The following is a 24,097-nucleotide window of genomic DNA, read 5'->3' on the forward strand; positions in this document are numbered from 1 at the left end:
TAAAAAAGGCTTAAAAACCTAAAACATTACAGTATACTGTATACAGTATGTACAATAAAAAGGGTTAAGAACACTTTATATACAGTATATAATGTATACAGTATATATATATATATATATATAACCAGCTTATAGTACCTCCTGATAGTCCGGCATGTTTGATAATCCGGCACCACCTACGTCCCATAGGTTCCGGATTATCGGAAGTCTACTGTATATTGCAACTACTGCTCCCCACCCTCCATCAAGCCAGTAATCCTGTCAACAAAGAAAATGAGGTTGGTTTGGCATGCTTTGTTCCTAACAATCCACGCTGGTTATTCCTTATAATCTTAGCAGCAGCCATGCTTGCTGCTGGCTGTTCTACACTTCTTAGGAACTACCCACTCATTTAGGTACCTTAATTTAGGCCCCAAGTTTAAAAGTCTTGGCCTCTGAATAGGAAAACCCATGTTCAGTCAATGCACAAGGAAAAGCACACACTCCCTCTCTCAAAATTGTATGCATTCGTTCAATTCATTGAGCTGCTTTATAATACACTTACAAGCCCACAATAATTCTCCAGGACAGCCACCCATTTCCAAACCATCAGCGTCAAGTGGCAAGACTACTTGCTATTCAGCATTTCAACAGGGGTGTGTGCTGAAAACGGCCAGTGCAACATGGCAGAGCTGCCTGCCTCGAACTAGCAACTTCCTGCTCAGCACTGGATCATTTACTGATGTCAAATGCTGTCAACATGGCCGCCTTTTCCGTCACCTCTTTGGAAACAAGACCCTACAGTGACACACTTCCCTTCCTCTTACCTCTTTACTGCTTTCTGGGCCAGCATTCTGTTGCCTGCCAGGAATGTAATACCGCCCAAGATGGCCAGGTACTTCAGAGTCTGGAACATGTTAAGTTGAGTCCAATAGACGTACATGAGCCCCAACATAGCTAGGAAGAGAGAAAAATCTCATTTCAAAGTGGGGCCTTGGTTAAATTTGTTCATGGCACTATGTGATTAGGAAGTAATACACTGCGCTGCTGTTGGGCCTTGGTTTCCATTTGCCCCCTAGCTCATTGGTCCAGGAGAAACAGAGAGACTGTAGTCAGTTCCAAGGTAGCAAGGGCCTTCTGCCATTGTGGTTGATGCAGGAGTGGCACTGGTGAGTTATGGCCAGTTCTCTTCAGATGGAAGACTGTTAGATGCAATATGAAGGTCTGAGGATGTTAAGGGAGGTGGATTTTCCAGGGTAGGTGAGGGACCAAAAAGCCGATGAGAGCTCTGAGCTCTCAGAAACTATGTCCTATCCATTCCTGAGCAGGACAAGTTGGTCTGAAGTGTGTGTTTGTGTATAAATAGACTCAAGGAGCTCCCATAGGCCTTCATCCACACTCCAGTCCCACAAAAAATTCTCAAACTACCAAAGGGTGAATACACAATAAAAATAGCAACCTCTCTGACTATGAAGAGTGCTATTATGTTTAGATAAGTGGTGTGCAAGAGGAACCAAGTATAATGACAGCTGTTATAAGCTGATGGACAAAACAGATTTGTTTATCACCATATTAGAATCGTTACTCTATTAAGTCATTACAGTTAATAGGTTGAGAGTCCATTTTATCAGCAGGGTACTTATCTATAAAGCCCATGTGGGAAGGAGGTCAAACAAACAAAGCAGAGAGCCTCTCACACTTACCAGCATGTCCCAGGTGAAAGATAATTGTGCTGGGAGCAAAGCTGAAATTGGAGATGTTGGCACCAATTTTTATCCACTGAAAGAAAAAAAATGAAACCGCAATCACAATGGCTTTATCAGACACCAGATTTTATTTTAAAATGTTATCAGTTAATCACAAAGTTTTGCAACATGCCTTTCAAACTAGAGCTGCTTTAAAATGATGGCCAAGACTGCCAAAACAACGTGTTTGTAACTGCTTGTCTCCATGAGGAAACAGCCTGGAGTAACTAATGTGAAAGAACAGCTGTTCCACAATAGCTCCCCACACACAAACTCCTGCATTTACCAAGAGTGTCTTTGGGCAGTTTATTTTTAATTCACACACAAGTTTATTTCACAATAGCTTCCCTGTGTAGACAAACCCTTAAACAGTGGCCAAGCCAAGATCACATCTCACCTTTGGCAAGCTTTTAAAGGCAGAAGACACTGCTCCTAGTTGTAATAATGAATCTGTCTCTGCATGAAAGCAGCCAGTCAGTGCTTCTTGAAGGACTAGATAGGAGGTTACCTTGGAATTGGCAGGATTTCTCACAAGTATTTTGCTAAACTAATCCTCCAAACCTATCATTCCCTCAGAAAAATCTAATTTGCCTTGAATCCATAGGAATAAAACTGGTCACAGTAAACATGATGTTCTTATACTGAACCCAGGATGAAACGAGCTTCAGTTCTAGAAACATTAAAAGGTTATGAATTACCATGTAAAGTCAGTTTGAAGGGAGTAGGAAAGATGGATAGGAGCATCATTGAGGGAATGCAGGGTTAGTCATCAACAAGTGCATTGTGGATTCCGAAGGTAATGGGACATGACTTTATCCAAGTGTCCCCAAGCCTTCAGAGGAGGAGAGGTTTCATTTGGAATGCACTATGAGGTAAAGGTGTGGGTTTCAAAGAGGAGCCATCTGTTTATCCCACCAAGAGAGATTTTAAAGTACACCTATCAAGTTCTAAAGTGGTATTTAGTTGATGACAGGTGCTTGGCTGATGCTGTACATTTCAGCTCTGGCTATATGGACTCAAATGCTGATTTGATTCCCACTTGTGGACCTATCTGGTGGCCTCGCAGCCAAGTCTTTTAGCACGTGAGGCCACATCACAACATCGTCAGGCAGTTTGATATGACTGACTTTTTCTGGAAGAATCTAGGGCTGGCACAACAGGGGTAACTGAGGTCAGAACTGAGAATGTCAGCTGAACCATGTGAGAGAAGCTTACACTGCCCTAAGTCTCATCCTAATCAGTGCTCTCACCGGAGCATAAATTCAACAAAACAATTTAGGAACAGGAGTTAGAACTGACAAGCTAGTCCAGCCCTTTGCACCTAGATTGGACGCCATTAATTTGCCTGTAACATCCTAGCTCCATAATGCCCTTCTATCCTGCCTTGTTAACATTAGGCTCTTCCTAGAGGACTAAAGAGAAGATATATCAACCAATAAGTAATGCTGCTGCTGAGTGATGCAAGGATTCCTCTAGTCACCTGACAGCCTCCAATTTTATGTCTGGGAATCAAAACTGCACTTCTAACGAGGCTAAGGGGCTTGATTATATTTTCTTTAAACTGTTCAGTGCCTTACAGTGATTTGCTGGAAGTTCAGCATAGAATGAAACAAGAACCTGAGAGTTATCTTGGTTAGAAGGGACCTCTAGGAACACTGCTCTTCCCTCTCCATCATGGAAAGGCTGGTGTCATTCCTCCTAACCAGAGTGTAGGTGAGAGGTGCAGCTGTAGCTGTTTACTATGCTAGTTCTGAACTGTGGGACAGAAAAGAAATTCCATCTATTCTACTCACCAGAATGAAGAGCAAAAGCAACGGGGAGAGGATCAAGGCTGTGAATGTGTTGGACACCACTGTAGGAGGCCTCTTCTCAGGTTCCCTGAACAGGTGCTGTAGAGAAAAATCCCATTAGAGGCACTTTAAGAATAGCTGCCACCTCAATAGGTGAGCAATTTCAGTCCTGGCCACTGGTCCCACACAGTGGGGCCATCTCAATCAAGTATCCCAGGCACAGTTCATGTCGTCCTTGTGAAGGCACCTTACCCCTCCCAAATGTAAGCCCTTGCTTTCCTACAGCATCAACATTTCACTTGTAATCTGTCAAACAGGGAATCACTCCCCATACATCATGACTAGTCTCCTGAAGGGAGAGCATGAGAGCGCGCTTTAGAAGCTGGAAGTTTTCTGTGGAAAGCGTGATCTCTAGCAAGACAGAGTGTGTCCCATTACCTAGATCTGGTTCTCTGCAATGATGGTTCAATACTTTCCTGATAAGCTCTGTGTCCCAGCAGTGTATTTCTGCCCACTGATAAGTAATACAACACCAAACTCTCTATGCACTAAAAAGTTATTTTTGTTATCCTCCTCTAATGTGCATCAGTAACATGGTGAAGACACGTTCATATGGAAGGCTACTTTTTAAAACTCTTGCTGATTGGCTAAAAGTGAAACTGGGTGTCAAAATAGAATTAATCTTTTGAGCTGTACCTGGATTTCCGGCTTGGGAACAAAAAGGTTCTTTGACTGGACTGTGGATGGAGCATCTTCCTCTGGGAATTTGATAACCACATCAGCCTGAAATGGAATTGAACAACATTACAAAGCCATGACCCTGGCATATGATCGATACAGGCTAGGCTACTGTGCCCCTCTCTCAGGGTACCTCTACGCTGCACATTAATTTTGAAATAGCAGCTTATTTCAAAATAGCATGTCTACATTGCAGGGGGAGGAATAACTTAGAATGTCCCTGGTAAGGGGCTATTTCGAAATAGCAGGGGTGGAGCATCTATACACGACTTATTTCGAAATGGCTATTTCGGAATAGGCGTTATTCTTTATAGAATGAGGTCTACAGATTTCTGAATAAGCCGCCCGTTATATCAAAATAACAGAATGGCTGTGTAGATACTTGCATAGTTATTTCAGAATAACGGCCATTATTCTGAAATAACTTTGCTGTGTAGACATACCCTCACAGACCTACTGAACTGCATTTTAAAATGACATTTCCCTTTCTGAATAGAGAAGGGAGTGCCCTTCATTTAGTACTATCCAGCTGGATATGCTCAAATCCCAGCCAGCACACATAAATTACTTCCAGGGCCCACTTGCTTCAGAGCCCATGCCCTGCCAGTACAAGTTCTGCTCTCAGAGACCCTGCTCCATTGCTGTTCATACCTGACAAAGAGCTGAAAAGTTATTCTAGTCTTGCTTTTGCACGGATTCAATTTTTTTTTTTAAAACCAAGAGTCTACATATGCCATTTAAAGGAAGCAAGACCGGCCACACAAAACTACAGCATTTGTGTGTCTATTCTTCTACCTTCTATTATTGATTCTCGCTACAGTGTCAATGATCCTACAACCAAGTCACTGCACAGTCAGCAACATACCACATTCCACAGGATTGGATTTTCCAGAGTGGCATCTCCTATTATCAAGTAAAGGGTGTAGGTTCCAGAGGCAGAATCAAACTCTGTCTTTCTCTCAGAGGTGTCCAGTTCAAACTTGTACACATTCTTGCTGTCTGGTTCTGCAACAAACACCACCTCCTGCCCAGTCTTTTGATTGTGAAGACGGACAAATGTCTGAGAAGGAAATGATCATGTTTATATTTGTACAGAGATTTTCATCACAAGAAGAAATCTCTTTTGACACCAATGAGGCAGACAAGTATTCATATCTTACAGATGGGAAAACTGAGGCAAGGGGTAGCAAGTGATTTGCCCAAAGCCAGTGACTCAGTGGAAGAGCTAGAAATAGAATTCAGGAATCCTGAACACTGGATACTCTACTGACTCACTTGTGCACAATCGTCCCAGTGTAGCCAGACTGTAATATAGGATGCATAACAGTCCAGAAAACTCCTTGGGTACTTGGGAAGAATCCTAAGCATTGTTGCAGGCTGGGGACCAACTGGCTAAGTAGCAGTTCTGCAGAAAAGGACATGGGGGTTACAGTGGATGAGAAGCTGGATATGAGTCAACAGTGTGCCCTTGTAGCCAAGAAGGCTAATAGCATATTAGGCTGCATTAAGAGGAGCATTGTCAGTGATCCACAGATGTGATTATTCCTCTTTACTAGGCTCTGGTGAGGCCACATCTGGAGTATTGTGTCCAGTTCTGGGCCCCCAATTACACGAATGATGTGGACGCACTGGAGAGGGTCCAGCGGAGGGCAACCAAAATGATTAGGGGGCTGGAGCATATGACCTATGAGGAGAGGCTGAGGAAGTTGGGTCTATTTAGTCTGCAGAAGAGAAGAATGAAGGGGGATTTGATAGCAGCCTTTAACTTCCTGAAGAGAGGTTCCAAAGAGGCTGGAGAAAGTCTGTTCACAGTAGTGATGGATGGCAGAACAAGGAGCAATGGTCTCAAGTTGTGGTGGGAGACGTCCAGGTTGGATATTAGGAAAAACTAGTTTACTAGGAGGGTGGTGAAGCACTGGAATGGGTTACCTAGGGAAGTAGTGGAGTCTCCATCACTAGAGGTGTTTAAGTCCCGGCTTGACAAAGCCCTGGCTGGGTTGATTTAATTGGGATTGGTCCTGGGGCTGGACTTGATGACCTTCTAAGGTCTCTTCCAGCTCTATGATTCTATGATTTCCTGCTGTAGTCACACTTTTGTTTTATCATCATCATCACGACTGGTCTATGGACCATGGTCGTTACATCAAATATGTGAAAGTTTCAAGATAGAAACGCACTATTACAGCATAGGATGTAGTTTCCCCCACTCTGTATTTGTTTCTTTAAATGAGACAGAAAGTAAAGCTTAGTGGATACTTATTTAAAATGTAAAAAAAAAAAAAAAAAAAAAAAAAGTAGCTCCAATTTTCTTTTGGGTGCACAAAGTATTTATCTACAATTTCCCCATCACAATTTCTTTCAAATGCAGACAATAGGATGGTTTTCAAAGCCTAAGAAAGCTTTTCAAAGAGCAACGGCCCCAATGATGCCTCAAGAGGCAGCATCCAGATGACAGGCTAACTATCTAAATTCATCCTGACCTGGTGAGGAATGAGCTCAGCTCCGCTGTTCACATCCACCAACTGGAAGGACAAGGCAAAATTCTGATGGCTGTCGGCTGTGAGCGATCCTTTGGCTTTGGTTGGATACGCTACCCTGGGAAGCGAGAGAATTAAAAAAAAAAAAAAAAAAAGATTAGAGATGGTTTGTCAATAGAGGGTTTGTAGCGACTGACATGCAAGTCTGGCTAACAGTGTCACAATTCACTCGTAAGGGGACTTACTGTAGAGCAGGGGTATTAAGCTCAATTCATCAGTGCCAGTCCTTAAATCCTTCTAATGGGTCAGTGGGTACTACCCATCTGGCAGGGCTCTGGGTGGGCTCCACACATTCCCTCCCCAGGTATTTTCTGGCTCCTCCTGCTGGCCTATGTGCACCCCCACGTGTTCCCAAACCCCGCAGCCAGAGCAGCTTCCCGGACTGAGCGCCACCCTCTGTGGCTGGGACTATCTGGGCACTGGGAGTCATATGTGAGCGCGAATCCCTGCATGCTGCTCATCTGCACCCTGTCCCTGGGCTGGCAGCCATAAAGACCAGATTAAATAACTTTTTCAAAATATTTAATGAGTTGGGTTATAGATGGCTCCTGGACCAGGAGTTTAAGACCCTTGCTATAGAGAACTTGATGAAACAGATCAGTTCAGAACATTAAAATGACTCTGTTACATCACTGCCCGCCCACAAAACTGAGGGGGGAAAGTAAGTGGAATTCCTTAGCATGACTTATTTTTGCAAACTATTAGTATGCATATTTTAAGGGGAAAATACTGAAGAAACTCCACAGAAACTGATTTATAGCTATAGCTGTGCAAATACATTTCTTGGTTTGCTAGCAGTTCAACACACCCTGCTCCCTTGAAAATGAAAGTTTCAGTAAAGTGAGAAGTTGAAAAAAATTTGATTTGGATTAAACAAAACCATTTGACTGGAAACAATGTTTCATTTGCATTTAAAAAAAAAGAAAACTGAAGAAAAATTCAAAATGAAAATTTACCTCCCCCAAGTCAAACATTTCATTTGGAAGCTTCAGGGAGTAGCCGAATTAGTCTGTACAGGATAAACTTAAAAAACAACATGTAGTCCGATAAACTTAAAAAAATAACATATGTCCCATATGAAGAAGTGGGTTTTGCCCATGAACGCTACATGTTTTGTTAGTCTTTAAGGTGCTCCTAGACCATTTGTTGTTTTTTATTTCATTTTGAAAATGTCAAAAGCGAGGTTTTGATTTCAGAATTTTCTGTCTGAAACGATTTGACAAAATAGACAAATTCATGAAACATTTCAGTGTCACCCAATCTGTATTTTCCACTGAAAATAAAGTTTAAGTTGAGCAGTTTCACCCTGTTCTATGCAACAGCACAACGCAACACCACACATTCATCTTAGAGTTTCCTCTAGATGAAATCTGCCAACCCCATAAGCACAGAAGCAATTATTTTAATTACTTGTATCTGCTAACTTGAGCAATGCCGATATGAGGTAGCTGCACAAAAGTAACTGAGGGCAACAGGTATTGTCTAGCTTTGATCAGTACTTTCTTCAGTTAGAAAACAACAATTTTCCCTAATGAACTCTCAAGGAGAAAGCACAGATATACTTCAGATGAGATTTAGACACAAAGACTACTTGAACTTTCATAGCAGCAGATCAGGAGGTACTGAGCAGCTGTCTTGGCTCAGTATCGTCATTTACCAGTGCATTTCACACACTGTTGGCTTACCTTGTAGTTTTTGGTGCAATGCTTTGATCCTTATCCACAGTAGAAAGATCCACATTTGTAATGCCAACTTCTGTGGAGACCTTTACTTTCAACTGCAGCCAAGCATAAACAGGTAAATTAGCTGTTCATACACACAGTTCATGCCAACACCTTTCTTCAGAAGCCTAGAAATCCCTTTTACCCCCAGACACAAAATAACACAACAGATTGTCAGATTTTTGGGGGGGGAGGTGGGGAATGGGGAAGAAACTCAATCAACCAAGACCATTCATTAAGAATGTACTCCCATACCAAACCAAGTTTTTAAAAGTAATGGACATTGTATGTTACTCTGTTTGCAGTTTTTAAACACTTTCCTCAGTTCCTATTAATATTTAGCTAACAAGTCTGACAGTAACCTGCTATACTTGTCTTGTCTTAAACATCAGATAGACTGGTCTCTACTTTAATTTAGCAAAATCTCCTTTATGATTTGGAGTCTATTTGCTATTTGTATGTCCCATGGAGTCCTAGCTACGTGCTATGCAAACAGCTCATATCCCGTCTTCCGATAACGGCCAATGCCAGGTGCTTCTATGGGCATGAATAGAACAGAAATTCATTGCAAGATTCATCCTGCTGCCCAGTCCCAGCTTCTAGCAGTCAGAGGTTAGGGACACAGAGGTTAGGGAGCACAGAGTTGCCTCCCTGACTATGTTGGCTAAAAGCTATTGATGGACCTATCCTCCAGGAACTTACATAATTGAACCCTGCTATAGTTTTGACCTTTACATCATCTTATAAAAAGATTCCTTGGAGAGTTAAAATCAGTGAATTGCCAAGATGTCTGTCCATCCTGAAGTACAGTTTGTTACTGTAGGGTTTCTCGAGTGCTACTCAACTGAGGGCACCTTAGTGTTAGTCCATGAAGCTCCTTTCACTGACTATTACACGTAAGCCATCTCACAAATATTTTAATGCCAGGAAATGCAGTCTTTCCTCATGAAGTAATAACCCTGCAGTTTAGCTCATTACAGTAAAAAACTACTGTGCATCAGAGACAATTAATGGTAATAGCCTCCAAACACACAGCTCCCAGGCAGTCCTCCCCACTAACAATGAGTCTTATTATGACGATCACACAAAGCCAGGGGCATTAATACATTCCCCCCGGCACTGCATGCCTCTAGAGAGCTTAAGCAAAACCATCAATCCCTGCCTGACACTCTAAGTGAGATTATTACTACAATTACAATGCCAATTTGGTATGCATGGCAGAGGCCAGCACTTGTAAATAAGTGACTACCTCACCCTCAGTGCAGACTAAGCTGTAAGATTTTAAATGCTAATTTTTAAATTAGAAGCCACTGAGGGCAAAAAGTTAACTACTCCAGAGTACACATCACTTTAAGAGAGTAACAATTGCTCCCAACTGTCACCACTGCAGTGACTCTGTGAATGGAACACTCTCTCGGGGCAAATCCAGGGGAAAAGTAGAATCATCCCAGACATTTATTCAAAAATACATTTCCTTGACTAACAGACAGTGGGTAACTGTTTCTATTAGCATATGTGTGTTTGAACAAACACTTCCTAATCTGCACCGACAACTTGACTCGCTCAGTCTTGCTCTGACACAAACCAAACATCAGTGTCTACCTATTTCTGAGATAGAAGGAACGCAAGTTTGACTGTAGAGGGTGAGTACAAAGGAAAAAAATGAACTGCCTAATTTTCATATTATATAAAGAACTGCAGTTTCTGGTTTCAAACTCTGAATAGAGTGGAGAGCCAACATTCCTAATGAGTTCTTCCATCACTTCATCCTAATAGACGTTATGCAAACACTTGTTTACATCACGAGTGTTACTAATCTTGGTTCTGTATCTGATGTTCGTATATTACTTACGAAGGCTATGTCTAGACTACATCCCTCTTTCGAAAGAGGGATGTAAATTAGGCAGATTGAAATTGCAAATGAAACCGGGATTTGAATTTCCCACTTAATTTGTATAATGGAAGCCATGCGTTCTTTCGAAAACAGGTATTTCGGAAGTGAAACCACTGTCTAGATGCGGTTCCTGCCATGGGTAGGGTGGCCAAAGCCAAAGCCCAAGAGCTTCAGCCCCAGGCAGGTGGCCTGTAACCTCTACCCCGCACCTCAGTAAATCTAACCAAGCCTTGGCAAACCCATTAAAACGGAGTGGGACTCATGACCCACTTGAGGTCCCGACCCACAGTCTGAGAACTCCTACTCTAAGTTAAATCCAAATCTGCTGCTTTGCAGAAGATAGTGATGGCACCTACAGTACAGTGAGCTAGATCTTCCTATGGCATAAAGTAGTTCCACAGAACAAACACTTCACAATTAGACTGCAATCAAAACACACCCACCTCGACATTGTTTGCAATTAATCGACTGTCGCCATCAACCCTGATTGAGAAATCATAATATCCACTGGCAGGTTTGACATTCATGAAGTTCAGCTCAAAGATGTCTCTGTGACAACACAAACAGTTAGAAAGAACAGAAAACACCTGCTCCACAATACCCACACAGAAAAGTGACAAATAGGGAACTTGTGGTGCAACTACATAGAAGAAAAAGATTCCAAAAACCCAGGTATGCAAGGTTTTTCTCTGCTACAGCTTACATGTATCTAAGAGAAGCAGCATATAAAAGATGGGAAACTATGATTTTGAATTTAGCATTATTGGGTGAAACGACACTTTTACTCTTCAAAAAATAAAAATAACTTCTAACCGTATGTCTGATATTTTCTAGGGATGGAATCAGGTAGCTTCATCACAGCATTTTTTCTTGTAGTCAGAAACTTAGGAGATGCACTATCTACAGTAACTGCAATGGTTAATTGTCATGAACAGAGGAACAGTGGGCTTGTAACAGTGGATTTACACTGAAAAATGGAGGGCAGTAATAATCACCTCTTTCGAAGTTGGAGCAACTTCATCTCACCCTAACTCCCCTTGTTGGGTCAGTCTGAACTGATTAGACTGGGGTGGGGAACCTCAGGCCAGGGGGCTGGATCCTGGGCTCCCCCCAGCAAAGGGGAACCTGCACTGGCACTCCAGCTGCCCTGCCACCCTACTGCGGGGCTGGAGCATGCAAAATCTACTAGCTTGGGCCCCACTACACTCTGGTATGTGAAGGGAATGTGGGGAGTACATTTCTCCTTTTCAGTCAGTGAAGGATTTTTGTTTTTGTTTGTTTGTTTTTCTTCTCATTTGGGTGTGGCCCCCGACTGATTTTTCTGTGGGTCAGTGGTCCCCCAACCCAAAAAAGGTTCCTCATCCCTAAATTAGACAGTAAACCCAAACATGTGGCTGTTTAGGGCACCACACGTGGTTCTTAAAAAGTCCACATCTGAGGTGCAAATCTGATGTCAAAGCAAACAGTTATAATAACCATATACCACAATGTCCAAAATAAGTAAGGCAGCCCGAAGCGTACAGAAAAGCACTGTTAAAATCATTCATCTCTCCAAAGAGTTAGGGAAAGAGGAGAAAACACACGTTCCCACTCAGCAGTCAGAAATATTGTTGGAAGGGGAGATTTACATCAGTGGAGAAACAACATGTGGTAACGATTCCGTATCATTACTAAAGAGCACTCAAAAAGTCACTGTCCTCATCAATAAAGTGCTATGAGGCCTTGAGTATTCCATCATTCAATTAGCAATTCAAAGGCAGAGAAGAGTGGGAAACATCCAATATCACTACAACAGAAGTTGCTCCTTTATGTCAGAGAGTAGAAACAGGTTTCTTCCTTACCCTGAAAGGGCAAATGGTATCTGCTGAAGGACGGTGGCTTTGGTAGAAGCAGACTTGGCGTGGTCTAGCTTCACAGTAGCTTGAGTCAGTGGCTGTGACATGACATTGGTCACTTGCAGCTACAAAGAGAAAAAGTAATGTGGCAAACAGCCGCTGTTACTGTGGTGGATCTCACACTTCTTGGTACAGTGGATCAGGGAGCCACTCCTGTCCCTATTCTTGGGTCCTGTGGGTTCTGCCCATGCTCCAGGGGGAGAGGGAGTGGGGAAGGAACCCTGGCTCCCTATCTTATTCTGGGTACCAGTTTCTTCAATTCTGTGGGTTGCTTACCCTCTTTCCCTTTGGGTAGTGATTCCCTTGGTCTTCCATGCTGGGGAGTCCCTCTGCTCTGCCTGGGCAGGGTTTCCCTTCCACTAATACTACTCTAGCCAGCTCCCCTTTCCTCACCTCTGTCTGACTGAGGCCTTGTCTACACTGGCACATTTTGTTGCCTAAACCTGCCTTTTGGTGACAAAACAGTGAGAGCTTTTTACACTGCAATGCAACTTTTGTTGGGAAAAACACCCAGATTGGCAACAAAAAACTTCCACCCCTGCAAGAGACTTGTTTTTTCCCCTTCTTTTATTGACACAGCCAGTGTGGACTCAGCTGCAGACATGCTCCCCTCCCCTTTCAAAGCTCTGGGAAGTATCTGACAGCAGAGTGAGCTGCTCACTTTGGGGAACAAAGCACAATCAATGGAATGCTTCTGTTCTGCGGCTGCCAGGGGGGCTGGAGACATTCCTCAGCAGGGAGAGCTCTGCTAGGAGAGAATCTCAAGAAGCACAGGGATCAGTTCTGCCTTCCCAAACACTGTGCTGTGGGATGCTTAGCCACAGTGCTTTGTTCTGTCTGTAGACAGGGAGCTAGCAATGTGGCCATGAAATGTCGACAATGGGAGGCAGAAAAACTGGCCCAACTGTTTTTCGTTTTTGGTGACTTTTGCATGTTGGCAGCACATTTGTCACCAAACTTTCCCACTGGAGACATAACCTGAAATAGGGGCAGGGAGTTAATTAGGTTTGGGCAGGGTCCTAATTGGCTCCAGGTGCTCCAATTACCCTGTTGTAACCCTTTCCTAGTCCCCAGGATATAAGATCTTAATCATCCTAGGGCTTATATGCCTCCCCTAGACCTCTCTCCTGCTGCATCACAGAGATTAGTAAGAGTATGAGCCACACTACCGGGAAGCTAATTCTTGGAAGACAGAGCAGCATACAAAGTTGACTCACTCGTAAGACTCGCTTCCCCTCTACTACTATTCCCATGATTTGATTGCCAAACATATCAAGTTTGAAACACAGCATCCACAGTCAACCCAGTTCATTAAAATGCCTTCATATCACAATCAGAAACATTATTCTCCTCCTAAAAGCAATTATGCTAAACTCTTATGTGGTGCTTTTTATAATATTGTCTCTGTGCCAGTACTTAAGGTTCCATAAGATTCATTTCACATAGACAATGAATATGGATTTAGGAATTAATACGCATTTGAGCTCTGGTGCCAGAAGTGAAAGGTGTTTATCCTGCACTAAGCCATCCCATCCCTGTAACACTGCAGACTAAGCCAAGATTCAGGTCTAGGAGCTCACCCTGAGCATGGGTTGATGATGAGACACAGCTGCAGGCCCATCAGGGACAATGACAATGGGTACGTGGTAGCGGTTCTGGGATAAAGAACCTGCAGCACAAGCCACACTGAAGGCTTCAGAGAGTGTATCGAAGTTCTTCTTGCTAAAAATAGCATTCATCAACTGGATTATCTGATCCTGAAACAAAGTGGAACCAATCATGTTAGCCAAACATGGGATTGGGGAGGTGGAGAGAGGGCAGCTTTCCGCAACAGTAGAGAAAGGCCTTGCCTAATAAAGTGCTAAAAACTGTCTTGAGCACGAACAGAAGCTAGGACTCATGTTCCTAGGATTTTACCGTAGCTCTCTCTGCAGACATGACTGGCAAAATAGTCTCATTCAAATACAAATACCTTCGAGCCACAAGTGTTATATTTCCTGTATTTCAAATTCGTTTTTTCTAAACTATTATTAAGTCAGTTTTGTAACAACAGAAGGAAAGTTACCCATATACCAGACTACGCTGAACCTTAGGATTCTTGTTCTTGAGTCTCTAGAGTTTCCAGCACAAGGCAAGAGGATGAAGCCAGAAGCTTGAGACCCAAAAGTGGCAATCCAATTAATCCAAAATTTACCTACTTGTCTCAAAATATAAAACTATCCCTTGATATAAGCACAGGGATCAGGACCAAACTTCTGATGAAAATGGCATGGTACTCAAAGCCAGTCAAAGACCTGCTTATACACCTCATGACCCAGAGAGTGCATCCAATATATGAGGAATGTATACATTTAATGTATTGTTACAAAACTAGACCAAACACACCCACCACAATCACCTGTTGGACAGACTCCTTTTATTTTTCTCAAACACATTTAAAGTTGCCTCTAGCTGCTCAGTTTACACCATGTTGTATCTATTAATGTATCATTTTCCTGTATTTGCATCTACTGATGGTCAATGGACATCTGACTACAACTGAAGGCACCCAGATGGAAGCACTAGATTCTATATTACATACCAATCACACAAACTGCTTGTCACCAGAACAGATTATCTTGTGGGATCGGGTCCTTAATTTCCAATAGATACACTGGTTCATGAAAACTAACATGAGTTGTTTAAATATTATAAACCTGATGAACTTTAAAATAACTCCAGTGGCTTTCTGAAAAGGAGGCATTTTCCCATTCAGCTAAAAGTCACCCAACAAAAGAGCTCCTGACAGACTGATTTAGAATCTACGCTAAACAATTTTCTCTAATTGGCTCAATTTATTTTTTTCCGTCACTAGGACTCTGACAGTCTGAAATGTGCAACTGTGTTCTCAAGAACCTCTGTGTCAAAAGCGACACCCAAATTACTCCAGCATCAAGTGTTCTTGGCAGCAGCAAGGAAAAAGGCCAAGAATGAACTCAGATTCTGTACATGGGCTTTATTTTCAACCTCCTTCATTGCTGCTATTATCTGAATGATGCATTAAATGGCTCAGCATAGCGTTTTTTGTTTTTGTCAAGTCCTTACATAAAACAGGTATAATGGTACAAAGAGGTTCAGTGAACTTTACAAGATACTAAGTAAATGATCCTGTAAAGGGCTTGTGATAAGGATTTCTAGCTAATCTAGCTCTTTACACAGGTTGTGGGCATCTGGGTTTTATGTGTGGCCCACAATACATTTTGTTTACTGTTGCCTACACACAGGGTTGCTACATTTCGCTAGTTTCAATCTGCGTAGTTTTCCCCCTACCAGTATTAATAAAGTGACACTCATATAACGCATGGGCACATGAAGTGAGGTGTGTGCTGTACATAACATTGGCTGTGAGAGCCACGTGCTCTCTCTGCATCCAATCAAAGTGCTGCTATCAATCAGCATACCCCACAAATTCTAGGTACGCAAGGGGAGTTAGCAAAACTACCCTATACTGGGAGACTCTCTTGGTTATGACAATTTTGCAGCCCACTGAAATGAAGACCATTCACTAGTCTAGGTTGTCGATCACAGGGCTACACATTTCTGTTTTGCCTACTGGTGCTCTAGTGTATGAGAAATTTATGTTTGAAATTCATGCCATAAAAGTACATTATTTGGAAAACTACTTTCTTCCAAGCTATATTTTTCTAGAGAAATCAGGTACACTTCTACATTAAGGAGTCACAAACTAAGGTGTTTGCATTTTATCCTGGTTAATGTTTGTACACCATTTCCATGCTATTAACTGAAATATCAGAACAGCAGGCAAAATACTGCATTCTTTTTTCAATCTATTTCAACAAATTCCCTTAATCATAGAAAATCTAGGACACAATTGCTGTTGCACTGATAAATTTGAGAAAGATTCTTTACATCTACGGTACTGAAGTCCAACTTTCCTTTTGGCTGGTAGTTAAATAATGGGTCCTTGCATAATTCCATTTTATCAGCTTGCTATGGGTCAAATTCTGCTCAAGTCATACACGCTGCTTACACCTTCTAATGATCTCCAGATACAATAATTAATGTTCTTTCACAAGTAATGTTTTATAGCTACTACATCCTCTAGACCAAAGGATCTGGTACATACCTCCTTCATCGCTGGCTCTGTACCCACATGGTCTGAGAGTGTGTAAGTAGCAGCAATAAATAATGCAGTAGTCTCAAGCCCTTCTTCAAACTGCAGATATACCCCACCTAGGTCATCCAAGCGGGCAACAAGGTCCTGGCAGCAACAATAGAGGAAAAAGTGCATGAAAGGTAAAGAGAAGTACCGCAGACAGCTACTACAGAGACTAGTTTCAGCTATTAGGCATACATTCAAAGAGTATTTGTATTGAGATCACTATGAAAATTTTCTCTATTTTAATCTGAACAACCTTTATTAGTATGAAAATATCCAAAACACGAGATCTGGCAGTAATAAGGGACTTTAACTACCCAGACATCTATTAGAAAACTAGTATGGCAAAATAAAAAGGGTCCAGTGAGTTATTGGAATGTACTGAGGACACCTTTCCATTTCTTAAGGTGGTGGAAGAAACCAGAGGGACAGCTGTTTTAGATGCGATTGTGACTAATAAGGAGCAACTGGTTGCAAATCTGTAGACTGAAGGCATTTTGGGTGAAAGTGATCATGAAATGTGATTTCAGGTTTCTAAGGAAAGGAAGGAGTAAGAGCATCAGAATAAGGCCAATAGATTTATAAAAAGCAGACTTAAAAAAAACCATTCTGAATCGGTATACCCCTGGAAAGAAATCTAAGGGAAAGCATAGCTGACAGTTTCTCAAAGAGACACTATTCAAAGGTACAACAGCAAACTCTCTCAATGAGAAGGACAAACAGGAATGGTAAGAGGTTAATATGGCTCCATTAGAAACTCTAATAAAGTGAATATTAAAAGGAATCCTACAAAAAGTGGAAACGTGGACAAATTTCTAATGGTGAATACAAGAATAGCACAAGTATGCAGGGACTAGTATAAGAATATATACAAAAACTGTACAAGTATACAGGGACAAATTAGAAAGGCTAAAATAAAATCTAGCAAGGGACTTGGCAGTAAGAAGAGGTTCTGTAAATACATTAGGAATAAAAGACAGAAAAAGGGAAGTATAGATCCTCTACTTAACAAGGAAGGACATCAATGCCTATTTTGTATCACTTCACTAAAAAGGTAAATTGTGACTAGACACCCAACATAATTACTATTAATAAGGGCAAAGGAAGCAAAATAAGAAATACAGGTTAAAGAATATTTAGATAAATTAGATTATTTAATTTGGCAGGGCCTGATTAAATTAATCCCAGAGTACTTAAGGAAGTAGCTGAAAATCTCAGAACCACTGCAACTATCTTTGAGAACTCATGGTGGGCAGGTGAAGTCCCAAGAGACTGGAGAAAGAGAAATATCTTTAAAAAGGGAACAAAAAGGACCCCAAAATGACTGACTAGTCAGCCTAACACTGATACCTGAAAAGATACTGGAATAAATTATTAACTAATCAATTTGTAAGCACCTAGAGGATAAGAAGATTATAAGTAACAGCCAACATGGAATTGTCAAGAACAAAGCATACCAAAATAACCTAATTTCCTTCTTTGACAGTGTTACTGGCCTGGTGGATGTGGGAGAGAGGGAAGCCACAGACAAGACACATTGATTTTAGTAGGGCTTTTGACACAATCCCACATGACATTCTCATAAGCAAACAAAGTCTAGATTAAACTGCTCTAAGGTAAGTCACAACTTCTTGAAAGACCATACTCAAAGAATAGTTATTCATGATTTGCTGTCAAACCCCGTGGGGATGTATCTAGCGGTGTTTTGCCACGGTCAATCGTGGGTCCCGTATCTTTCAACATTTTCTTTACTGACTTGAATGGTGGTATGGAGAGCACACTTACAAAATCTGAAGATAACACAAAGTTGGGAGAAATTGCAAATACTCTGAAGGACAGGACTAGAATTCAAAACAAACTCTGACAAACTGGAGAACTTGTCTGAAATCCACAAGATGAAACTGAAGCAAGACAAGTGCAAAGTTTTACATTTAGGAAAGAAAAATCAAATGCACAGCTACAAAATGGAGAATAACTGGCTAGGCAATAGTACTGCTGGAAAAGATCTGAGGGTTATAATGGATTACAAATTTATTGAGAGCCAACGGTGACATGCAGTTGCAAAAAAAGCTAATATATCTCAAACTAAGATATATGTATAGGTGTGTTGTATGTAAGGCACAGGAGCAACTGTCCCACTTAACTTGGTGTTAGTACAGCCCTGCAAATCCGCGATTATCCGCAGCTTATTTTCATGGATGCAGATACAAATTTTGTATCTAGAACGCTGCAAATCTGCGGAAATCTGCGTTATATGTGCAGGTATCCGTATCCGCAGATGTCGGTGTAGATATCCGTGGCTAATTTTTGTGGATACAGATGCGGATACAAATTTTGTATCTGTTCAGGGCTCTATTAGTGAAACCTCAGTTAAATCCTTGTGTCTAATTCTGGGCACCACAATCAAAGAAGGAGATGGACAAACTGGAGTCAGTGCTGAAGAGAGCAACAAAGCTGACCTATGAGGGAAGATTAAACACCTGGACATGTTTAGTCTTGAGGAAAGAAGACCGAGCAGGGACTTTAACAGGTTTCAGATATGTTAAGGGCTGCTAAAAACAGCACAGCGATCAATTATTCTTCATGTTCAATGAAAGCAGGAACAGTAGTAATGGGCTTAATCTGCAGCAAAGGAGATTTAGGTTAGATGCTAGGAAAAACTTACTTATTCCTGGGGGAATTCTGTGCCACTGCACAAACACATTATCAATGTGCTGCACATAATCCTCCCTCAGCAGAAAAGAATTTGTTTTAGCAAGTTGCTGCAGTTCTACCTTTGGCCCCTCAGGGGCCACTAGTGCTAGAGAGAGCAGCTATTCCCAGGTGGGTGCAGTCCCATTGACTGCTAGGGAAGAAGGACCCTGCCAGTGAGGCCACATCAGGAGACAGATGTTGGGGCGACAGACGGTGTGAGGCACCTGGGTCTGTGTGTGTCACAGACTGAGGTTCATAAGGGTGACTGGGGGAGGACAGACTAGGGCAGCAGCTGAACGGGAGTGGAGGCAAAGGGCCACATGAGGTTGAGGTAGGGTTGCCAGGAGTCTGGTTTTCGACTGGAACACAGTCAAAAAGGGACCCCGGTGGGCCCTTAAGTCAGATTGGTGGGGCTGGCAGGTTCCCTGAGTCTACATGGCTCCCTAGAAGCAGCAACATGTCCCTTGGCTGCTAGGCATAGATAGGGGCTCCATGTACTGCCCCCGCAGATCCCATTAGTCAGAAACTGCAGGCAATGGGAGATTGTGTCTGCAGGCTCTGCTCATGAGGCAGCACACAGAGCTGCCTGACTGTGTCTCTACCTAGGAGCTGAGGGACAAGCCAGCTGCTTCCAGGGATCTGCCCAAGTGTCTTCTGGAACCTACACACTGCTACTCTATCTGCACCCCAAATCCCTGTCCCCCCGCTCCTGCATCCAAACTGCCTCCTGAAGCTCACACTCCCTTCCATTCCTCAGAGAGAAGGACCAGGTGATGTCTTAAGATCCATTCTAGTTGCACATTATGATACTTCTGTGAAAATACTCTAGTATCACTGTTTTGGAAAAAAGCAAAGAAATAAAATTGACTTGAACCCCCTTTAATAATTTTCTGGGTTTAACATGAACTTAAGATCACTTGTGTTAGATCTAGAGCCCATATACTTGTTCGACCTTATTCACAGGGAAGAATTCTGCTTTGAAAAGAATTTTCAAACAAACTCCACCACTGCAGGGGAGGGAGTTAGACAATGTTTGCATTCTAAAGCATTTTGCAGAGCTGTGATTGTCTAGAGACTGCCTCAGCAATTTAAGAGTAAAGCAAGTTCCTACCTCTATCTCCTCCACAATGCCACTCAGGTCTGCCTGCTGGGATAAGTAGGATGCTGTCTGCAAAGCCTGAATGGTTCTGGAACAATGAAAATCAAAGCAGGAATGAGCAAGCACTGTGTGATTTTACCAGTTTAAAAGATGAACATTGTTAAAACCAAAGTAATTACAGAATAATTGAAATGGAAAACAGAGGCGGTTAGTACAATCTATTAGTCAATAGAGGGGAGGGGGAGAATGAGGGTGGCCCTCAGGGGGCAACAGAAATCTGAACAGAAACATGGGAAAATTAAATAGTTAATTTTAGCTGTGTCAGTAAAGGGATACCATTGGGTTAAGGCAGGGAGGGGGAACATACAGCTCAGCTTGCTTGGATGCAGCTCCCAAGGCTCGGGGCTCCCTCACCCAGCATCAGGGGCTGGCTCCCAGCTACGAGAATCACTCTGAGCCTCATGGTCTGGAGTCAGGAAAACCAGGGCTGGATCCAACCTATGAGTTCTACCTGACCTGGGGGAGAAAGCGGCTCCATGCACTGCTGCTCCACCTCTCCCCACTTCTAGCTGGGGAAACTGCAGCACTGAAAATTGCTGCCTAGAGGCTTTTTCCCTGCAGTTCCGACTGGCCATAATTGTGGGCCAATAGGAGGTGCAGGGGGTGATGCCTGGGAGTCATGGGTCATTTACCTCCTCTGGGGAGTTGCACCAGGTAAGCACCCTCACCCTGCTCCCGCCTAGATCCTTCAGGGGCGGATGGTGCAGATTAAAAGGCTTGGCTTATGCTGTGCAATTCTCTGTGCAGTGCAAGACAGTACTTGGGGTTAGCCCTCTAGATGGAGTTTGCACTTAAGTGCTGGACAATTTCTTAGCTCAGCCTTCCAATGCAATACTGGTTACAGCAGTGTGTAAGTAATGCAGCTGTGTATGTCCCTACCTCTGTGCTTGTCATCGCATTACAGGATAAAAGGGAACCCAGGCTGGTGGGTCAGGCAGACTTAGTGGTAACTCAGTTCCAGGCAGCATCCCAAAGGGGGAGGGGAAGCTGTCAGACTCCCAGTCAAATACACTATTCTGACAGCATGCTTAATATAATAAATGCCCATTATGGTCATGATTTGCAAGTCTATTCATTGGCAAAATAAGCACTTATTATGCATACCAGATCATACACTGGTTTTATTGAAAACATCTCCTGCCTAATAAGCAAACTAAAACAGTCCTAGATATGACCAACAAATTGCACTGACATTATAATATTGGCAGGACTGAGCTTCTTAGAGTGAGTTGGATGCTTAAAACAGAGAAATTGGTCTCATGGAGCACAACCTGTGAGATAATACTGTCAAATCACTGTCATGAGGGCAGAGAGCCGCAGAGGTCTAAGCCATCAGTGGCCCTAATACTGCAATCAGCTGATGTGCACAGCTCCCCATTGTTTTTCAGTGGGAGTTGAGGGTCTTAGCACCTTTCAAAGTTTTCCCTCTCTTCTTCCTCACCTTCTTAGCTCCATTCCTTTTCCAAGCTCATCAACTCAAATAAAGCTATTAGCAAATTCTTCTGTTACTAAATATCAAGAGGCTTGTGCCACATTTTCCCCTTGATTAGATCTCTCTTGATCTCTGGGCAATGGATTGAGGTAGAACACAAGCCAGATTCTACGGAGATCAAAACAAACATGAACATCTACTTTTTTAAAAAGCCAGTCAGTTTCTTCTGAAATCACGGTCCTCAAAACCTGAGGGTGAAATATTAACAGAAGAGAGTGTATTTTCTTCTGCAGTCAAAAGCATTTTATTCTCCTAGGCAGTGAACACTAGAGTGGATAGCAGTCACTGTTGGAAATGCAGCGTCTAATTCACTACATTGGTATTATAAAAAAAAAAACCACACAAATACAAGTGAACCTCACTTCTGACAAGAGATGACTTTTGCACTAAATAAAACAATTCAGTCAGCTGCATACTTACGCCAGGACATTCTCTTCCTTGCTAAGACGAGAAGTGAGAGCACTAAGTGCTTCCTGGGATGCTAAAGGAAACCCAAAGCCACTCAGGGCTCCGACAGCATGGAAGATCTGGTTGACTGAGGAATCCTCGCTGACAGCAGCAAGAAGCAGCTCTCCAGTCTCATTTGAAATGGCAACCTGACAGGACACACAGAAAACATAAGACCGTGCTTAAATGAATCTGTGTTCAAGAATGAAGGGGCACTTAACATTTAACCCCAGGACGGATAGAATCTGGTACGGGTAAAAAGGTCCCGCCATCAAGTATCATCTTTTAGGTTAAATAATAAAAATCTTATTTGTATTGTAATGACACCCAGGAGCCGTGTCACATACCAGGCTCCATCCACTGTGTGAGGTGCTGTACATACACAGAAAAAAGATACAGACCTTGTCCCTATGAGCTTATAAAGTATAATCTGACCAGTTTTGGTGGGTCTTACCCAAAAAGACGCATGACTTTTTTTGTCCATACAATAATGTACTAAGAAGAGCCCAAACAACATGAAGCCCAGTCTCTACTCCAAAAGAAGCTGACTGTCCAAAATACCATCCTAAATATCTGCTGATGCATGCAGTTTGCTTAATCAAGGCACTGGCGTGGAGGCTGAGGTGACATTGTTTACAGCCACGAGATCCTCTGACATAAGAAGTGATGTGGATGGGAATTTGTGTTGAGGAAGAGAACGACTTCTTCAGGGGCAGAAGGGATGTCTGTAGGATGACCTACCCTGTGTTGCCACATGGTATTAGAACAGAAAAAACTGGTGAGGGGAGGGCTTATAGCAATGAGAGTAGATATATACTGAGGAAGTTTGGGTTGTGCATGATTTTTAAATATACTGAGGAAAATTTTATAAAGACATATTCATAACTGAGCAATCAAGTGGTCTTATGCAAGCATGTGTGCTGTAATACAAACTTTAATTACATGATCACATACTATTTTTCTGTAGGGTCCCTTGCTGTATTCAGTACACAGAATGAACACACAATGGTACAGAATGAAGGTGGCATAGGTCATTAAATTAGGGATGTTAGAAAGCAGTTATTTTAATAAATGTGTGACTGCTAAATTATGTAGCGTTTCCACAGTTACTCAATACCCCCTTGGGAGTGGGTCCGGCAGCCAGTGTGCTCCTGGCTCCACTGTGCGCTGCTGCCTCTATGTCAGCTGCAGCAGCATGGGGTGGCAGGTGGAAGCTGGTCTGCAAAGGGAGCAGGTTTAAAAGCTGGCTCCCCACACAGACCAGCTCCCACCTGCTGCCTCAGATACAGAGGCAGCAGCACAGGGTGGAAGGCAGCTCCCCTGAGACTGAGCCACCCTGCCAGTACAGAGCACTCAGAACATGGGGGAGTGTGTAATGGTCCTGGTTAACCTGCAACGATAAAACAGTGAGCGGATAACATCCCTACTCTAAATCTATTATTTTCTAACTTTAGGTTGCAAATCAAGCACTCAATGTTACATTAATGTAGTTTTTGCATGTACAACTTATAATACCTGCAGAGCTGTGCCTCTGCCTCAAAATGCTGATAGTGTTGAAATTAAAAAAAAAAAAAAGCCATATTGTTCTCTGCCTTATTAAAATGTAAGGTTAGGTGAAGAAAGTACATTTTTGTCCAAATGTTCAGTCAGGTTCAAAATCATTTTTTATGCGTCAGCTTCTACTTCCCCCTGCTGTTTGTCTGTTGCAAGGTGGCTTTTATTGTGTTTCATACGTTTGCTTTATTAAATGCACTGGAATCCTCTAGGAAAAGGTGATTTTATATGGCCTTGTATCCTAGAAGTACAAAGTACTTTGTAAAACAAGATAAAATACAAGCACTCTAGAG

At 42.4% G+C, this 24,097-nt stretch overlaps 1 protein-coding gene across 2 annotated transcripts in view; it reads right to left on the reverse strand.

The window, feature by feature from the left end:
* RPN2 (ribophorin II) overlaps nucleotides 1–24,097 on the reverse strand; it is a 40,340-nt gene that overhangs the window by 9,450 nt on the left and 6,793 nt on the right. For both annotated transcript variants that reach the window (XM_075901311.1, XM_075901310.1), the window contains exons 4-16: nucleotides 22,224–22,399; nucleotides 20,264–20,339; nucleotides 16,426–16,560; nucleotides 13,880–14,056; nucleotides 12,246–12,364; nucleotides 10,848–10,953; nucleotides 8,475–8,566; nucleotides 6,733–6,847; nucleotides 5,118–5,312; nucleotides 4,211–4,297; nucleotides 3,518–3,613; nucleotides 1,683–1,758; nucleotides 807–936 (exon numbers count right to left, since the gene is read on the reverse strand). In XM_075901311.1, coding sequence (XP_075757426.1) covers nucleotides 807–936; nucleotides 1,683–1,758; nucleotides 3,518–3,613; nucleotides 4,211–4,297; nucleotides 5,118–5,312; nucleotides 6,733–6,847; nucleotides 8,475–8,566; nucleotides 10,848–10,953; nucleotides 12,246–12,364; nucleotides 13,880–14,056; nucleotides 16,426–16,560; nucleotides 20,264–20,339; nucleotides 22,224–22,399 — 1,580 coding nt within the window. The remainder of the gene's footprint in view (nucleotides 1–806; nucleotides 937–1,682; nucleotides 1,759–3,517; nucleotides 3,614–4,210; nucleotides 4,298–5,117; nucleotides 5,313–6,732; nucleotides 6,848–8,474; nucleotides 8,567–10,847; nucleotides 10,954–12,245; nucleotides 12,365–13,879; nucleotides 14,057–16,425; nucleotides 16,561–20,263; nucleotides 20,340–22,223; nucleotides 22,400–24,097) is intronic.

Source organism: Pelodiscus sinensis, chromosome 18, assembly GCF_049634645.1.
Source record: "Pelodiscus sinensis isolate JC-2024 chromosome 18, ASM4963464v1, whole genome shotgun sequence".
Lineage (NCBI taxonomy): Eukaryota > Metazoa > Chordata > Testudines > Trionychidae > Pelodiscus > Pelodiscus sinensis.